The 20,114-nt window shown below is 40.3% G+C and overlaps 2 protein-coding genes and 1 long non-coding RNA gene across 4 annotated transcripts in view; 1 reads left to right on the forward strand and 2 right to left on the reverse strand.

Moving 5' to 3' along the window:
• The window catches only part of LOC146697518 (uncharacterized), a 70,894-nt gene that overhangs the window by 20,680 nt on the left and 30,100 nt on the right, over positions 1-20,114 (forward strand). The gene's annotated exons all lie outside the window — the stretch shown is intronic.
• Positions 1-20,114, reverse strand: part of znf608 (zinc finger protein 608) — a 70,852-nt gene that overhangs the window by 19,237 nt on the left and 31,501 nt on the right. For both annotated transcript variants that reach the window (XM_085476298.1, XM_085476297.1), the window contains exons 2-3: positions 19,294-19,564; positions 368-455 (exon numbers count right to left, since the gene is read on the reverse strand). In XM_085476298.1, the coding sequence (XP_085332424.1) occupies positions 368-455; positions 19,294-19,564 (359 nt within the window). The remainder of the gene's footprint in view (positions 1-367; positions 456-19,293; positions 19,565-20,114) is intronic.
• On the reverse strand, positions 5,314-8,970 carry LOC146697520 (uncharacterized). Its single transcript, XM_085476296.1, has 3 exons — positions 7,431-8,970; positions 7,255-7,347; positions 5,314-6,468 (listed from the first exon to the last, which is right to left on the reverse strand). Exons 1-3 carry the CDS (start codon positions 7,599-7,601, stop codon positions 6,157-6,159), a joined length of 576 nt encoding a protein of 191 aa, XP_085332422.1. The 5' UTR covers positions 7,602-8,970; the 3' UTR covers positions 5,314-6,156.

Below are 20,114 nucleotides of genomic sequence, written 5' to 3' on the forward strand. Positions count from 1 at the left end.
AGCAACTGCTTTTCTACTGTAATTGAGCACTCAATGCACTTTATGCAACAGGCCTAATTCACCCAAGCACTTTTTTTCCACACTTATGTGCGTTCTATCTAACATTCACACACATTCGCACTCCAGAGAGCAACTTGGTGTTCAGTATCTTGCCCAGAAGCGCTTTGGCATGCAGAGTGGAGCAGCCAGGCATTAAACCACCAACCTTCCAGCCTGCTCTACCTCCTGAGCAACAGTCACCCCATAACGTAGATCAGCAGAATTTTGCTGAAGGAGCACAGTGACCTTTTCGGCTGGGCCTGGACCCCAAAAGCCTGTCTACAGTGCTGGATAGAGGCAAGAAAAGAAAGTAAATAGTAAATGTTACCTTGGAGGAGCCCAGTCGTGTTTGGTGCAGTCTAACAGAGTTCCCACGTAGGTTCTCTTCCTCCACGTCACATTCACCACCAGCACACCTGTCAGCCGCAGAGGAAAGGGACGGCAGTCAGCATTGGATTCACTGACAAGCCTATATATCAGAGTTTGGCATAGAGTTCAGAACACAAACCCCCCCCACTCAGCATCCTAGATAAAAATAATTGTTTGGCCCAAAAGTGTCTCACATCTGCAGTTTTCTTTGGACCACATTTGGCTTTGATTGACTGCACTGGCTCAGGGAGAGACTTGTTGCCTCGACTCAGCCACAGTTACACTTTACACGTGCCAGATGTTCGGTCTGTTGTGACACACCACGATTGTCACAACCCATATTACTACGTTATGCTCGCCTCATTACTGTTGGCCCACACAACAAGTGCTGTAACTAAGTTGTACTTGCCAAAACGAGTCCAGATGAAGCCCAGATGTGACTGGAACGAAGGCTTTAATTTACAAGGGTGTTCAGCTACAACGCTGTTCTGAAATATACACACTCACATGCACACATTTAGAGGAAATAAGATCTCAAAAGTGATTTTTATACAGATATTTGACATATCAAACAGTGACACAGGTGTGTTGAAAGATCTGCTGAAGTGATTTTACAGCATATCAACTGTGTCTGAAAGAAGCGTTCACCTTTTTTCACCCTTTTCCAGGCCCTCTGTGGAGCCACGGAAATTCTCATTTTTCTGTTCTGGCTTTTATCTAAAGACGAACGTGTAATGAATGATGAAACAATAAAATGGAGCAGACCGCATTTTAGAGGAGAGAAAAATCGCTGCGATGAGCAGACATCTGAGAACAGCAGCAGTTAATAGTGTGGAAATAAAAAGCCGTGGCAACCTGAAGGACGGAGTTCAGGCTTTTAAGAATTGTTTTCAAAGTGCTTCACGTTGTTTTGCTACAGCCTGTGAAATCACTCGGTCTGATATTACTCAGGAACATCCTCGGAGGAAAAATACAGTCTTACATTCCTGTCAGGTTTTTGTATGGAAGAAATATTTAGTCTTCAAGGTTTAAACTCTAATCTGAAGACGCTTTAGCCATCTGAAATAAATGCCTCTCTCTTCTCTCTCGCTCCCAGACTGACATTTGAAAACCATTAACCTCCGTTTTGTGATGCGCCAGCGGCAACGCCAGGCAAATCAAATTTTGGACGCATTACAGCTTTAAAACGAGGCTTGACTACAACACACGACTCCCCACTCTTCAATTATGTCTGATAGCCGCCACCTTCACAGAACACTCTCACAGATAAATGAGAGGCAGGAAACGCAGCCAAGAAGGTGGATGTGATCAGGCGGAGGCCCTAAAATCTCCAGTTAAAATCTCCACTTAATGAACTGGACGGATTTCATTAGTCAAGAACTTAACCCTCATAATTTCCACTTTAAATACTCCAACAAGGCTTTGATCAAATGTATTTTCTACTTTGTTCAGCCAGGTCCTGTCTCATTTTCATGCCAAACTGGAAAAGGAATGTTTAGGAATGCAGGAACGTTTAAAAACACGAGAAGGTCTGACGTGTAAAATGAAACAGATTAGTGTTATCGACCACATTAACTCGTTGGTAATAAAAGTCAGATTTCCTCAGGTTGTATCCTCCAATTTAAGCAGCTTTCAAATGACAAATTCAGTGGTTTTATCAGAGGTTGTTCGACTGACTACTACACCAAATTACTTTTCAAGCATTTTTAGTGTTGCAGACATCCAACGCTGCAATGAAAAGCTCGCTGTTTTGCTAAAGCTGTAGTGTGCCTCCATCATCTCGATCATGCAGTATAAGGCAGTCATAAAAACCGGTCTTCTCATCTTGACATTCAGATGACTATGAACACGTTTATCTTCTTTCTATCTTCTTGTGTTCACACTGTGCAGTTGGATTCAAAGCAATAAAAGTGAGCACATCAACGGAAGATCAATACATCAAGGAGCACTCAGACTCCAATCAGCAGAAGTCCTGTGAGAGAAAGCTCTCTAGACATGGTCTCAGAGTCTCTAAATGACTTCTTAGGAGAGCAAACGCTCAGATTTGGCTCAGATGCAGCTGATTTCACAGTGAGCAATGGAAAAAAGACATAAGAGCATGACCAATACAGGGGTTTTTAAGACTGATTCTTTTTTTTGTTTCTTTCAGACACATGAAACAGATTTCCCTAAAACTTTAATGCATTGGTGTCCAAACCCAGGCCTCGAGGGCCGGTGTCCTGCAGGTTTTACATGTGTCCTTGATCCATCACAGCTGATTTGAATGGCTAAATTACCTCCTCATCATGTCTTGAAGTTCTCCAGAGGCCTGGTAATGAACTAATCATTTGATTCAGGTGTGTAGACCCAAGGTGAGATCTAAAACCTGAAGGACGTTACAGAGTGCCCTCTGGTGGACAAACTATGCAATGTTAACACATCTAAAATGGCTGAAGGGTGTTTCTCTTCTCCTTTTTTTACTTTTTATTTTTATTTACACATAAAAGTGAGGAACCTTCTAGTGGCCAGCAGAGCCTTGTGGAAACGATCAAACATCCCTGCTACCACTGTGTCGCTGAAAGTCTCCAATGGTTCTTCCTTTTCTTGTTTTGCCGAGAGCGTCCTCCCTTTCTGCAACTGCTCTACTGAAGGTAGGCCAGGTTGACAGACATAGCTGTGACATAACTCTGGACTCTCTGTGAAGCAATGGGACTGACCTGGGTCTGTGAGCACCAACTCCCAGGGGTGAGACGGACTGGAGAATGCTGTATGCGAGCAACTGAGTATGGACATCAGTCAGCAAAATACAAACATCCACATGCCTGCCCAAATTGGCTACATTGCTGTACAGGCAATGTGTAATGTATGCAGGAAATATGAGCAGACAAAAGGTCAACTACCAGAAAAACTGTGCAAAGCTCGCTCCCACTTCTCGGGTTCAACTCGGCATGGAAGTGGACTGTGTGTTCTACAAGCTGGGCAGCTAAGCTGAGCACTGGAGTGATGCGTAAGATGCATGTTACATGCAGATTTCACAGAGACTCAGAAAAGTCCTTTGGGGAGTCAACATAGCTATCTGTGACAGCTGGGATAGACTCCACGACCCTCACACAACCATGAGCTGGATGATGGATGGATGGATTTTTCATTTATCAGCTGTTACAAATGACGATACCGACGTTTCTCCACAGTCACTTGGACTCAAGCCCACTGAAATAAGGTGTATATAAGAGCTGGTTTAGCAATAAGAGTTAAAAGATGGAAAAACAGTGGTCAGCAGGGGCCAATTCCTCTGGTTAAAAAAACAGAAAAATAAAAACTGAAGTTATAGACGAAAATAATCCCACTGCTTCTGATATGTAAACACTATCCCGATGATTTTTTTATGTCAGTGACGAGTTTCAAGTCTCCCCGAGGACTGGAAACAAACCACTGCAAATATGTGAGAAACTGCTTGCTGAGTGCATTCCTCGGTATGCCTCTGTATCTTCTGAGACTATAAGAGACTATAAAGGTTTGGATATAGCTGTAAATAAAATCCTCTCTTGATTCTGTTCAGTCACTAAAAGTTCATTTAGAGGCCAGGTGTGGGTTTTTGGAAGCTGTGTAAAGCCCAGGGGTGCAGCTGCATAAAGCTCTCACCAGTAAAGCAGATTTTTAAATCATCAGAGTTATAAAGCTACATATACACATGGCTCCGCTGCATAAAAGTCAATATTTGTAGAACTGCAGGACAACATGTATAAGCCTCATTTAAATTCTCATCACAAATGTACACAAACAGCCCAAAACAACATGGTTTGAGGGCACATCACCACTCATTAGTCGTGTTAGTGAGAAAAAGGGCCAAGAAGACATGCAATTTAACCAATTTGCAACACTGACGACTCTCTTCAACAGCAGAACACAGTTATTTTATCATAATTATCAAAATGTAACATCAGAATCATGCTCAATAATACATTTATGAAGCATATTCTGAAATAGGCTCAGCAGATGAGACTCAAATTAAAGAAAAAAATGACTAAAATGTAAAGAACTGGTCCAGTGTTTGATATGCTCCCACCTGACTAAACTGTCACTGGCTGGACAACTGGCAATTTTACATTCACAATACAAAACGCACAGCAGGACCAATCCATTACTGGCAGCAGGAGGTATTTTCACATAACTGACTTCTGGCTTAATTATATTTAAATTTACTGAACTTACTGAACAAACTAATTGACACCATCTCAAAGACGCCAACAAGATGTGTGTAAGCTTCACAGTTTTCAAATCACAGCCGTCAACAAGGAACATTACGTAAAAACACTAGTCTTACACCTGCACTTTTTTGAGTGGCCAACAGGGGGCGTTTCCTGTGGATGCAGATATTAGCCTGGTGGCATAAAGGCTATAGGAAAATGACTCTTTGGCTTTCCCTGATTAATGACTAAGACTATGATTAATGAATAAGTTTATGTCCTCAGTCACTAGTTTTAGTTAAATAAGTTTTATTTAACACAGCACGATGTTTATTTATAAATTAGGGACCCCATTATAGTCAAAATGGAGAATAAAGCAGGGTGTGCTGTACCACATGACTGACAGGTACACTCAAAAAAATAAGTCATTGGATGAACTCAATTGGACTGATGGCAGGTTTTCCACGTAATACATCTATTTTGGTCCAACCTAATCTACATACATCATGACAATTCAATTAAATTGAGTCAGTAGAACACAATTTCGTAAATACTGCTAAAATGAAAAAAAGTACATTAAAATGATGTGAAAGGTTTTGGTTGGTCCAACTCAATACAATGTCATTCACTTGAGCTAGATTTTCATTGCATTGAAATCATTATTTTGAGTTCAACTAAATCATAATTTTCATTACCAGAAAACTAATTTAATTATTAAAATAATGACAAAATGAATTTGTTTTTACAACTCAGGTTTATTCACTTGAATTAAAAGCAGAAACAGAATATTTTGTAAATAAACATACATGTCACATGGTCAAATCAACCTTAACAAAAATCAAAGTGCTCACAAAAATGTGCTGACGTACATTTGTAATGAATGTCAAATCTGAATAGCACACACCTCTGTACTACTAGGCAATACTGAAAACAAACTGGAATCTGTAAAATCAGATTTCACTTCAGAATCATTGTATATATTTATAGTGACACTTGCAAATTCACAATGATAACCTACTAAACATTGCAATTCACACCATAGTATGGCAGTCACTGAAGATTTGAAACAACCCAACAATACATACATACATACATACATACATACATATATGTGTGTGTGTGTGTGTGTGTGTGTGTGTGTGTGTGTGTGTGTGTGTGTTTTTTCATGACGAACATTTTTCTGTTACCAAGGGGGAGGTATTTTAATTAAAAAAAAATCTTTCAACTTTACTTCTCCAAAACCAATTACATGTAAACATTTACAAGCTTATAAGAACGGGAAGACCAACTTTAAAACACTGGAAGACACAAAACTTGTCAACATTTTTCTATTACCTTTGCAAATCCCAAAAGCAATCAAAAAGAAAATGGTGGTTACAACCATGAAACTTTTTCTGAGCTAAATCCCCAGTCCTTTCATCCATCTATAGTAGTACAGATTAAAGGTCACATCACTCACAACATAACAGCAGACAAAAATAGACAACTTCCATTTGGCCAAAAAAAAGGAAAAAAAAAGGTCACAGTTTGAACAAAAGATATAAAAAGGCCAAAATCAACTTTTGTGCTGGGTCTTGTTTGCCTAAGCAAACATCTTCATTTTCATTTGCTGCATCTTTGTACTGAGCCTTTGTCCATCCAGATTCATCAAAATCTTCTGACAGAACTCAAAAGTGTACTTGTGGTCATTTGGATAGCTCAGATCAAGTGCATAAATCAGTCCAAAGAGGACGATGAATGCCATGATGACACTACCGAGGTTGTTCATAACTGTAGTACCTTCAATGACAACTCCAACATCCTCTGGCTCCTGAATCCCTTCTCTTCTGATGGTGTAAATACCCATGACAGTTGCTGCAGTGGACCTCAACCATTCATCCTCAGTGGAGGTGGTCTGAAAAACAGGTTGTTTCAGGTTTAAGGGCTCTGTCACTTGGAAGGGGACATATTATGCAAAACTCAGCTTTTGTATCCTTTTGTGCTGAAACATAGGTCTCTACCGCCTCTATAAACACTCCAAACATAAATAAAACCCGTCAATCTGTTTCCTATCAATAGTTTGGGTTCAGGTATTATGTACCTCCCTTTGGGAGGGGCTTGATATAGAGCAGGAGCTCCTCCAGTGTCTATCAGTGTGTGTATGTGTGTGTGGGCTGGGTCAATTTCCCTTATTTCATCACAATTGGGAACCTTTTGAAACAGCTTGTTTTATGCACATTATTCCTGAAACCAGGAGATTGCTGTAATGGCAGTGACACTAGTTAGTGTCTTGATGCAATCTGCTGTGTTCCTTATAATGAAGACTTTTTACTAATTGGCATAATAAACTGAACTCCATTGGAGTGTTTACTTTCTGAAGTGCCTTGAGATGACTGTTGTTGTGATATACCGCTATATAAATAAACTGAATTGAAACACTGACAGAAAATGGATGAATGTTTTGTCCACATTTACTGTGTTTATAGAGGCAGTAGATACCTACATGGCAGCACCAAAAGAATGAATTGAATTTTTGCTGAAACTGTCCCCTTAAAAAGTGCTCTCCAGTGCAAGTTTCAACAATGACTATTAAGAATAATACTATTTCACAATTATATTGTCTCTTTTGAATATATAAGGATTTTGTGTGCGATGAACCTAACTCAAATTGAATCTAGAAAAGAAGGTGTGATAAGCGTACCAGATACTCCTTGAACAGTAGGTCTGGATCTTCATTAAAGTAGATCACCAGGCTTTTAAGAGTATGCTCCCTCTTTATGTCGATGTCATCATACTAATGCAAGGGTGGAAAAAAAGGGTGAAAAAAATGGAATTGATTGATTGCATTTAATTGATGGGTTTATCATTAGTACCAACCAAACTACTGATCGCCATGATATCCTTGATCTTTTGGCCCTTTGCTCCTTTGCTCCCCTGAAAAATTTGCATCAGCTTGTCTGTTAAATTGTCCAGCTGAGCCAAGAACTTCGCCTGCAGGGGTTTTGTAGTGATCTGCAGGAACTCTGCATTCACCTGGAAATAAAACATACATAAATATAATAAACTAGAAGTTTAAATACAGACTGCTGAATCAACACACTGAAAGTTGCTAAACATTTGAACCATCAGTGAAGTTTGTCAAGACCTAAACTGTTTTTAGCTGAGTTTAGGAATATATCGCCACCTGTTGCTTTGGCATGTTCCTAGCAGCGTTTTCCTTCATTTTTGCGTTTACCTGTGGACGGGATAATTTTTTAAAACGAAAACGGAAAATCTCCGTTTTCAAAAATACCTGTGTAAGTGTGGACGTAGCCGAAATCTTTTATAATAATAAATAGGTTTGAACGTCATGGGAGTGCGCATTGTGCTGCCTGCAGTTACTCTTCCGGCCACATGGTTCGCTTTTGGTAGCACCCTCAGTAAACTATGTAGTGCTTTTAAAGACACCTCAAAACGATACTTTCTACTAGAAAATGGCATATAATAATAAACACAGAATACCATACTTTTAGATTATAAAAAGAAAACAGTAAGAAAGAAGTTAGCTATAGGACATCATCTTTCATTGAGCACAATGGCTAGCTGCTAATAAGCTAGCACACGCTCCGACTTAAAAGTTGGCAGCTACACAATTTCTCCTCTAAAACAAGGCACTTTTGAAAAGACCTGGCTATATTGTCAAAAAAAATAGTATTCAAGCAGAGAAGAGAATGGTAGCACCACCAAAAGTTCAAAAAACAACTGTTACAAGCTTCTATGATAAATAGCATTATAGATTTAGCTGATAAAGAAATACACAATTGGATATATGGAAAAATAATATGTTACCTTACCTGAAGGTGTAGTTTTATCCAAAAAGTACAGAGAGGCCAAGAGCAGCTGCATTCATTTAGGTGATCCTGAAAGAGCGCAAAATTTTCAAAGAAGGCGGACCGTTGTGTAACTCAGTAACTTTGTGTTCTTGTGACAAAGACTGCTTTGAGAGAAAATAATTTAGGCTCACCACACGAATAATAATTGCAGTAACGCTGGAGTGCTACATTTGCGTTGAATGAGATTAAAAATAATGTTTAAGCTTAAAGAGGGGCTTGAATTGATTTCTTTGAGTTTACAAATACTTAAGTGCAAAAATGTACTCCTCCTACCCCCAGTGCCCCAACAAACTCATTTATTTTGTGTTCAGAATCAGCCTCTGCTGGTTTTGAATAATTTTAGGTTTACACAAAGAAAATCAAATTAATTTGGTATTTTTTAATTGCATTTGTGAACAACTAACATAATTTGCATGTGTTCTTTGAAAGGAGGACCTGAATCTGTTTTTTGAGTGTAGCTGTTGCATTAGCGTGAAGTGTTCCTTGTTTTCTCAGTCAGATCCACCTCTAGTTTGTCACATCTGGCTTCAAAACACCAAAATAGCAGTGCCAAAGGGACTTTTCAAATGTGCAATATCACAGAGGCTATTTTTATCTTCTTTAATACAGTCTGTGGTAAATAAAGCAGCTACAAGCTGGATGTGACGCCCTCTCTAAATGGAAAAACGGCTCAGAGACTTTTGCTATGATTTTACTGAAACAACTGAAAAGCACTTTGAGTTCACGTTTCATTTCTTTTTTAAATGCCGCATAAATAAAATTGACTGAACTTGACTGAGACATTCATCATACAAAAATTAAGCTCATAAATGAACCTTTTGGGATGAAATTTTTAAAGATATCTGTGTAAGCTGTAAAACAATACCACAAGACATTATTTTTCTATCAGGTTTTGTCTTATTTTACCTGCAGGGTGCATCCTCGCTGCTCATCATTCTTTTATAAATACCGGTTTATGCGTTATATAAATGGCATTTGCATGATTTTTGTGTGTATGCATCATTTATACATCTGGCCCCTGGTGTGCAGCTGAGGAGCACTGATTAAAGCGAGCCGTGCGCAAAGACAAGAATGTGGCGTTCAAGCCAAATTTCAAAATAAAAAGTCAGAGGGTCTCTGACAGCTGGTCTGACTAATAAGACAGCTGAGATGATGAGGTCAACACAGGGAGGTTGACGCATACTGTGTACAAAGAAAGGGTTTTGTTTGACCTAAAAACATAAACAGACATTTTAAACTGGCTTTCCTGTAAATCAGTATATGTCTGTAATGTGCAGGCAGCGGTCCTCGGAGTCAAGAAACAGCCGTGATGAGCTGGTTTGGTCATTTGTAACTTTAAATAGCAGAAGCAAGAATCTCAGATACTCATCACGATACAGTGATGATGCGACTGTATCACAATATAGTGACTCATTACATTATAAGACAGTCAATCAGCTACATACAGTGATACAATGAGTCAGATTGGAAGAGGAATCGGTTTGAAATGCCAAATTCCACAAATCTCCAGAGACTGATTGGATGGATTCAGCTCTCAAGTACTCAGCGCAAACGAAGGCATGAAGTCATTAGCGTGAAGTCAATGAACAGAAGCAACCACGATGCACCCGCTGGGCCAACGTTAGCACTGATGACTTATAGATCCTTGGTGTGGATCTTGCAATCCTCATCAGGATCACCTACAGTGGAAACACGTCTGACATCAAGTCTACACATACACTGCAAGAGACCTGATGATGATGATGATGAGCGCTTGAACAATGGAGGAGTAAGCAATACGATACTGCTGCATCAACATATCTAAACCATATCTAAAAGAGCTAATGTCACTTCTAGTTTAATCTTTCATGAATTTCTTGATATCTTATTGCAGGCCCACGTGGATGTGAAAAATCTACTTCTTCAGTGCTGCATTGCTTGCAATAAAGAAATGAGCAGCAATAAAGTAATAGAACAAGTCAAGCAGACAGTAAAACAAACTGATGGTTAAATAATAGTTGCACAAGGACAAGGATAAAAGGGTACAAGATGTAGGATGAAGTAGATGAAATATGTAGAAACAAAGTCCAAAGTGCAGCAATGGAGGTTTTCCTCTTCACTCTCGTGCCCCCTGAAGCCTCGCTCGGGCTGAAACGTGACAGCGTTTCTATTTTTAGTCAGCAAGTCTCTTCTTGGGAAGAAGCCAAAACACTCAATAGGTCGTCAGTTTGTGTCTCGCTGTCATGAACGTGGGCGTTTGTGCTGCTATTAGAGAACCTGTGTGGCATTCAGGATCCCTCAAAGTCTGTTTCTAACACTTATTGAAATAAACGCCCTGACTCAATTTTACTGCTTCACAGAGGCTTCGCACAAACAAGCAACCACTTTTTAAAAGAGAGTGAGCAATGGCTGAGTAGTGCTTGAACTAAACGCCCCTGAATTCAAGCATCTCTATCTGAGGGACTTCAGGGTTTGTTTGTTATGAGTCAGGGAAAAAGAAAATGTTCTCCGCATTGTGCGCCCTCTCTTTATCCTCTGCACTGCAGAAAATAACAACATCTTAATGGAGAAATTAAAAATGAATGTCTTTCCCTCATTCACACGTACTCTGCATTGACTCTCTGTTCATTTTCTCCCTCGCAGTCTGAACCTGCATCTGCTTTTGCTGTGAAACGAAATGAAAAAAGATGCTCGAGCTGCACTGCTGCATCCAAATGTGACATCCACACTGCACTGAGTGCAGTTTAAGTGTCTGTCGAGGCTGTCAGAATCACCCAGCTCTGCCTCGCCTGTGTTTGTGTCGCTGCTGCTTCATATTTTTCTGCTGATTTGCTCTAAGCTCTCGGCAAGCATCCCCTGACTTCTCCTCTGCAGCTGTGTGAGCACTGTCAACAGCAATCCTTAAACCTGAGCCAGTCACAGTCACTGAAGTTGACTCCACAGTATCACATGTATTTAGCAATAAAATGTGCACTTTCTCATTTAAGTGCTGGTAAATTAACGTGATTAATTACTGCTTCGTGAGATTTTGGAGGGGAATTTTTGAGAGAATGAGGAATTATGTATCAAGTTAGATTTGTCAGGAGGTTATTAGAATAGATGGCAGGCAAGAAGGTTCAGAGTCCTATATGTGTAATTGCTTAGTCAGCAAAAGCAGCTTAGATAAGGTTAAAGAATAACAGTGCTAATAAACTTGTATCAAAACAGTGCCCCTGTGATGGACACTGCGTCTCCTCCAGTGCTTCCAAACAATGATCGTATTACTTGATTTTTATTTTTGGTATCTGAAGAACATTGCAGGAGAGCAAACCTGTCAAGCAAAGATTGCGATGCCACAGTTCAGATCATTTCCTCTGAATGTCCCCCTATAGACACCTCAGGATGTTACAGTAAAACTTTGCTTTGACAGCCTCATCCTGAGGGGCGAATTAACTGTGTAGGATCCCTTGAATGCTGAAAAAATGATGAGTATTATCCTGGTCTCACTTATCACCTGACACATTGCCTCCAGGCTTGGAAACTGTGGATTCTCCCACTACAAACTGCTCGGCTGTAGCTCAATGAAGCTCATCACTTGACGATCTTCCACATGAAATTCGGATCAGTTTGAAACGGAAGTTGATGTTTCTCGTCTGTACAAGTTTGAGGTCTGTGGTGAAATCACAGAGTGCTATTTGCATGTGGTCGTTTTCAGTTAAGCTATCCAAAAATAGCAGCTGAACTGAAAACGATCTAGGGTGTATGAAAACATGACCTTAAACTGGAATTTAAATCTTATTAGGGGGTTTTCTTATAGCCCTTTTCCACTAGTAACTACTCGGGTCGGCTCAACATGGCTGCACTCAATTTTTAGGGTTTTCAATTAGGTGGCCGTACCTGGTATCAGATACTTTCTAATACCAACTCTGCCAGGGTTCCAAGCAATCTGATCCAAAATGTGATGTCAGCAGGTTAGTCAGTGGTGCCACTTGATGAGTCATGAGTGCCTCTTTCATGAAAATCGAAACCGCCATTTTCGAACCTGGCAACAAGGGAAATGACTACACAAAAACAACACCGTAGTCCTCAAGTCTGACAAAAAGCCACACTGAGCAGCAGGTATATCGCCCCATTGTTGTGGTGTTCAGTTCCCATCCGAACGATCACAGGACTTTCATGATCGTGTTGCTACAATGACAGCACATTAGGGGGTACTCGATCATAATGGAAACGACCAAAACCAAGTTGAGTCGAGCCAAGTAGGTACTAGTGGAAAAGGGCTATAAGACTTGGGATGAGGAGCTTTGCTATCTGAAGGGATAATGCCTCATGGCCATCTCCCTTTGGAAGTTTTCCGGGCATAACTTATGGGATGAGTCCCTGGTGCAGAACCAGAACTTACTGGAGAGATTTCAGATCTCATTTGGCATGGGAATGACTTGGGATCTGCCAGGAGGAACTGGAAAGTGTTTCTGGGGAAAAAGATGTTTGGAACACCCTACTTAGCTTGCTGCGACTGTGACCAGACTTTGGATAAATGGACAAATGGATGGATGGATGGATGGATGGATGGATGGGATATAATGACATCCAACACAAGAAAGAGTAGATTAAAAGAGCAGTGTGATGCTTTTGGCTCGCAGGAATTAGCTGAACATGCACTGATATCAAATGATAAGGTTATCATTTGAAACTTTAACCACGCTCAGTATGAGCATCCCAGATCGGAACAGTGTTTGTGTTAAAAGAAATTTTAATAGTTAGATTTTATGGCCAATAAGATGAAGGAGCTACTTAGTTGTTATTACATGTGATTATTTTGTGTGTTCATTGAAATGCAAATCACTTGCTGAGCATAATTATTTACAGTACTTGTAATTGACTTAATGTCTAGAATCCAGACAGACAGACTGAGAGATCCGAAGTCATGGAGTTTGTGCAGCTTAGTTAAGAATCGAGCCAATCACTGTTTGATTAGCGCTCATCAGAGTCTGGTCCCCCACAGGGAAGAAGACGGGGAGGAGGGTTGAAGCTGAAATGGTGGTCTCTTCTTCTCCTCCTTTCTGTCTCTCCAATTAGTATTCAGCTTAATTAACATGCAACCTGCATCTCTCCCTCCCGTATCCCTCCGCCGTCACAAGGAGGGGGCTCCAGTTATCACTCCACCTCCCGAACAATAGTCCCTGAGCGGCAGGAAGAAAAACACTATCTCTCTTTGTCTTTCTGTGTCTCTCTCTTTGACTCTGACATTGTCCATCGCTTTCAGTCTGCATCACTGATGAAATGCTTCTTCTTCGTGCCTCTGTCGGTCTCCTCCTGCCTCCGTCTTTACATTCCTCTCCATCTCCTCTTATCCCTGCGGTAGTTTAAAAATACAGACTAAACCTCTGCTACAGCTCTTTCCATTTCCCCACTTCTCGCTCCATCCATCCATCTGTCAGCCTGTTGGGACAGACTGAGCACCGAATCTATTTTCTTGCTCTTTTTCTTTCCTCTTGCAGCCACCCTCCATCCTTTTCCCTGTCTGTGTATTATTTATTATCTGGTGATATACTGCAGTTTATGTCTCTATATCATTATTTATTTGCTCATTAGAGTGTGTGACTCACTTTATCCTAATATAATAACGTAACGCATCATCTCCCTGATGCTGTTTCTATTTATTTACTTGCACAAACCTGGAAACACAATGCTTTGATGTTTTCATTTAGTGCCTCCACTGAGGGGTGGGGGTGGGGGAGGGTGGCGGGCTGGAGGATGTTGTCACTCCTGTTTGTTTCTTTGTTTTCTACTCAGCAGGGTATCTCAGGGAAGAATCGGTGCGAGATTGGTGGGAAGTCAGAAGCTTTTGGTGGTGAACTCGGTAACAGTATTTTTGCCTTATTAAACCATGAATTTTACGAGCACAAAGCAAATTTAAAATTCAGACTCTTTTAAAAAATTAAATTGGAAAAGGCTTGCTAATCCCTGAGACACTGACATCAATGAGAGAATCTCCATAAAGAATGACACCAGCCAGATGGTGAATTTGAACCCACGACCTTCTTGTTGTGAGGCAACAGTGCTAACCACCGCACTACTGTGCTGAAGACAGAGAGCTAATTACAAATGAGAAAAATTTGAATTGGAGACACTTGAGGCTGACTCCCAAGTTGTTCTGGACAGACTGCACTGGGCTGGTGAGTTGTTGAGAGGGTTCAAATTGATCAGATTTCCTTTAAACAGTCAAGATAAACAAATAATTAAATACACAAATATTCACTTTTGGAGAGAAGAAATATTTGGAATTTAGAATTTAACAGTTTACAGAAAGATATTTTGAGATATTACCAGCTGACCAGAGAAAAAAAACTATTCAGGATACGTCTGCAGAGTTAATCTCTAGATTCATGTAACATCACAGCATTTAATACCAAGGTAGAACCTTTATAGTGAAAAGAAGATCAGACAGGCTGGAGTGAAAGTGGGTTGCAAAGCAGCTTGCAAATGCACAGTTTACATAGCAGTCCCTGCTTGAACTATAGAAGTGTATCAGCTGAACCATGATGGGTGTGGACTCATACTGAGATCAGCTGATCAGTACTACACTAAATATTGTTGAGTCTGTATCACAGTGTTTTCATCTGTAGTGTTGCGTGTTTGAATTAGCTTCTTGATTTTTGTATATCCTTTAATACTGAAAACTCATTTCCTGCTCACACAGAAGCTGACTGTTGCTTTCTCCTTCAGTAAGGTAACATTTATGCAAATAAGGTAAAGTTTACAATATCTACTGATTCAGGCTTACATTTCTTGGGAAAAATGTAATTAAAAAAGAAAACCTTAGATATTTCTTTCAATACTCTAACACACCCCATAGCTACATGTTGTCACTCATTAGTTAGCTTTGAAACCTGAAGTTGAGGGTTTTAGTTTGGACACAATTATATCCTGATTCTCCTTTCTTTATGCTAATGAGGACAATAATTTACAAAATGAACATCATGTTGGTTTTAATAAGACTTAACAACAGAGACATGAACTCATCAGAAAAGCGTTTGTTCAAACTAGATTTGGTTTTCTACAGATGTTTACAACATAATTGCTCCCTATTGGCAATTAGAAACAATCAGGTTTACGGCACTTCCACATTGGCTTAAATTTTAACATTCAGTTTTTATATACAGTCTGTGTCACACCCCCACCCCTATCTCAGCCTTGGAGGAGGATTGAACGCTGATTTCTCATTTTTCTAAGACATTCAAGCTTCATTTTAATTTTTTACCTGCAGTTTGTTCCTTCTTTTTAACTATTTGAGGTCGTCAAGGTCCACGAGAATACATCTAAGTGTATTCAAAAGTTTTATCCACAGTTTGTTTTCTCTGCCTCTTTGGGCCCTGTTAAACAAACAGTCTGAAGTGGGAGATGCATTTTTCACTTTCTTTCTCGTCTCCATCTCTATCCTGTTTAGCAGCAGTCTTGGCCAGGGTTATATTGCCCTGCACTGTGTTTATATTTTCTTCTTTATTTTTTCCTGGGCAGAGCGAAAAGCACCAGTTAATTAATACTGGGGCACTTCTACGCCAAACTCAACACTCAGCTTCAGAGGACCAGCGGCTGGCAGAGCGAGATGGGCAGTGAGAGATTGGATTTATTCATTAAAAGCCTGCAGTAAGTTATTACACCTCCGCTGAGAGGCTGCAGTGCTGAATGCTGTCCTCGTTAACGGCCTATCAAAGTGCGGTGGCGTAGAAATCGGCGGGTGAATCATCGGGCCGTCTGATCTACAGCCCAGCACTCCCATGGTATCATTTTGTAGTGTTGGATGTGTTTCTAGTTCTGCGTTATTTGGACTCATGAGCGCGCAGTGCAACGCCAAAACTGCTCTCACGAGGACGTCCAGCCTTGTTTGAAAAGAATCGTGGTTATTTTTGTTTGTGGGACTGAAAGGTCTGGAATAATAAAAATTAGTACTATCATCTACTTTTTCTTGTAACGTATGTTTTTCAAACCCACACAGATTGTAGCAATGCCCGCTTTAATTGGGCCAAGCGTATCTTTTCAGGGCACAAACAGCTGAAATATTCAACTTTTTTTTAATATGCATATTTTCACTCCAAAGAGGAAAAAGTTGGCAGATGATGTTCTGGCTGTGGGTTGCGAAGATGGCTGAAAGTAAAAAGGAGAAGCTAAAATAAAATCTGATCTCCGGTGACAGGACCAAATTGAGGAAGTGCACATCGTTAAGGTTAGAGAAAAATGGCTGCAGTTGATCGATACTGATATTTGGTGATTTACAGCCCCGGTTCTGAAAATGTTGAGACCCTGAATAAAATGTAAATAATAATAATGCAATGAAAGTCCTCATTACACTATATTTACCTTCATACAACATCCCATCTTTTTGGAATTTGGGTTGTAACGGCAACTCATATTGGTAGCACTGAAGTTCTCCTGGTGCAAATTTACAGACATTTTCTGTCTGTTTCTTATGTCTTTTGCTGGAAAATGAAGAAATGTTTCTTCTGGGTTGGCGATGAAAGGCTTGAGCCTTGTGAATAAGATCTTAGTCACTAACATAGAATCTAAAATGAATGCATCGTATTGCGGTGGAGCCCTGAGCCTATAAACCAGGTAATCTAAAATATATTATCCAGTAAAATGTGAAAGTACAAGACAGAAGAAAATAAAAGGCCAAAAAATGTAAATTTACTACCGCTGGTCTCAGGGCGCAGACTGTAGAGCTCACTGAAGAATATTGGTGATATATTAGGTGTACAAATATATGGTTGGTAGGCTTGGCAGTGGTTTTGATTTTGTTTTAAGCAGACAGAAAGGTGCTTAACAAAGTAAATTGAATTTTAAATTTTTCATGTGACAAAAGGGAAACAACCTCCAAATCTTTACAAGATATTAGAGAAATCAAGGACTGTTTTTTAATGTAGATCAATCATCCAAAATTCATCTGCGACTTGGGGCTGTCAGTTCTGTCTGTGCTTCAGTGGAAGGCAATCCTGCTACTACTCCTATCTGCTCGGCTCATCACCCATAGTACAGAAGCCAAGCTGTGCAGCTGTGCATACAACATCAAGAAGCTGTCGGTGGACGGCTGGTTCAAAAAACAAACAAACACACCAAAGAAAACCTCACTGAACTTTGCTTTCCTCTTCTTTAAACTTAAGTCTTTTTTTAATAAAAAACATTTTTTTAGGGCCAGAACCTCTTTGCTGGGTGTCAAAACTGTTTTACTTGAAGGACATTTCATGATATGTCACGTTCTCTAGACCCGATCCCTTTCCCTTTCATCACTCTGCTGCATTATCTCCACGGCTTTACCAGATGCATCCACACAGACCAACAAATTGCCTCGCTGTTTAATGCTTAAACCTTGGTGGTTTCCCATCTTTACTCAAATAAGAACACGGTGCATTATTTTATGCAACAGCCGAGATGCAAAGATGCTGAAAGCACAGGAGAAGAGGATGTTGAACAAACTAAAAAAGGACTCATCGAGCTGGAGTCATAGAGCGATGAAGTCGTAGATCGCTTAAAAGACTAAAATGTGAAGCTGTCTATCAAAGTCTGTAGAAAAATTGTACCTCAGTAAACATTTCCTGCTGAGTTTATAGTCTTACTGACTCATTTTGGATCCTGGTGACTACAAATTAAGTCAGATCATCCTAATTTTCAGAAAGGATTAGCCAGAGACATGCTTATTGGATGATGACCTATGACCGATAAGCCAATACATCTTCTCAGATAGTTAAACACACAAACCCTACAGCGCACATCCTTCAGTCACATTAAATCAGCGCCTGGTGCCAAAGGCATTAGCTGTCTCACAGTCACATCAGCTTCTCTTCAAATCAGATTTCACCACGTTGCAAAAATCCATTCACCCACCCAATAAGGTCGTCGTTTACATCACACTTTTACATTAAGGTCACTTGATAATAACTGGACCAGCTCCATAAAATAATTAACGCTCTTGAAAGTTGCATTATGATGTGCTGTGTTTTCCTGATAAGAACTCATTATGGAAATACCAAATATCCCAACGAGCCAAAGCAATAAATAAAAGTAGAATTTTTTCCTCAGCTCTAAGTACAAACAGTCTGTTTCCCTAGAGCTGTCAGAAATGTATAAACGGTCCTTAAATGAAGAGTCTCCAGTTACAGTGTGATTGACTATATCTCACTGAAAACGCCGTCTTTAGTTTTAATGAGACGGACTAAAACAACAATTTGCTGGAAGCATAAACCCCTTTTTTGTAAAGAGGCCACCCTGCCTCAGAAGAATGCTTTAAACTGGATCCTAAATAAGCAGGATAGCTGCAACAAATGGAAACAATAATAAAAGAAAAGCATCCCTGAAAGAGAGTTTAGACTTTTCCACTTGTCAAAGTAAACTCATGTCTCGCTAAGGATCAGAAAAGCTGCCAGGGCGTTTCAGGCATCTCAAATTCTACTGAAGCATGGCAAAGGTATTTCATTTGCCCGTGCTTGACACTTTAGCCTTTTCACATTCTCACCGTCATTCAGTGCATTCCTGGAAACGCTCTGACTCACTGTAAACAAGTTTCAGGTTTTCTTCATATTTCTACTTATTTAAACCCATTCACAACAAATGACTTTATTCTACCTCAGACTGTTTCTTGTGTCAAATCAAAACACTGCGAGGAAGGTATAAAGGTTGGAACAATACTACTGCTCCGACACACACTGAATGCCAAACACTGTATCCATTATGTTTTCTTTTTTATGGTTTTTCTACCTTCAAGGCAGCCACTGCTACAAAAGACCTTGCAAGAGGAGAAAGTAGTATTTAATAGCCCCATAAGTCTGCAGATTCTTGAATGTAACCTGGGTTTTAATGCTTGATGTGCTAAAATTGTGTGTTGACCAGTGTGAGGTTTCAGGAAGAATGCTCACCTTCCTCTGTCTCATGCCAAACGATACCCTCCAGGTTGACACTAGTCCCAGGTTGGCAGGGCCCCAAGCAGGCCGAATCACCCTCCAGCGCCCCTGACGCAGCTCCATCCTGGGTGTTGGTGCCGATGGACCTCGTCCTCACCGCCAGCTGCTTAGGGTTTGAGGTGGGCAGGGCCGGGGGGGAAAACGAGGGGGCCGAGGGCAGCGAGCATCCAGGGGCCCCGGGGTGGCCTGGAGCTGGGGGAGCTGGGACTGTGAACATGGGGTCCACCTGCAGAGAAGAGGATTCATTAAAGATCAGATTATGCCACTCAGCTTAGTTTCAATATATTTAATGAAATATATGTCCATGATTGAGCTTCCGCTTCTGCTGAAATTAATGGGAGAGAGAGATGGGCAGAAATATAAGGAAAAGGATTATTAAAGTCATTTTATTATTACTGGAGTGAATCCAACTGACAGATGATTATTTCAGTGTTGGATAATGCTGCATAATGGAGGCAAGAATCGGAAGGACATTTTAGAAGAGGAGACATTTTCTCCAAATGTCACACTATTCATTATTCCACCCTCAGTCTGCAGTTACCAGCTTCCTAATACTGAGTGTCAGCTAATCATCTCTCAACTGTATCCAGACTTTAAAAAAATCATTTTTTCTCACTCGGTCTGGTTCGATTCATCTTCATCTCTCTTTCCTGGCTGGTGGAGTCCTCACCCTTGTGAAATGCAAACATTTCACACTCGTTGAGCAGTTTTTGAGAGCAGAGGCTTGGATGAATGTTTCCAGCTAACGCACACACGTACAGAAGCTGCACATTATA

The sequence above is a fragment of the Copadichromis virginalis genome, linkage group LG12 (genome assembly GCF_057382275.1).
Source record: "Copadichromis virginalis isolate Kocher_CV1m ecotype Utaka linkage group LG12, C_Virginalis_male_GT1.1, whole genome shotgun sequence".
NCBI lineage: Eukaryota > Metazoa > Chordata > Actinopteri > Cichliformes > Cichlidae > Copadichromis > Copadichromis virginalis.

Coding starts and splice junctions, on each gene's coding strand:
- LOC146697520 (XM_085476296.1), bottom strand. CDS start 7,601: ATGTTTTATTTCCAGGTGAATGCAGAGTTCCTGCAGATCACTACAAAA. Junction 7,348..7,430: donor TCATGGCGATCAGTAGTTTG/GTTGGTACTAAT, acceptor CCCTTGCATTAG/TATGATGACATCGACATAAA. Junction 6,469..7,254: donor TACTGTTCAAGGAGTATCTG/GTACGCTTATCA, acceptor CCTGTTTTTCAG/ACCACCTCCACTGAGGATGA.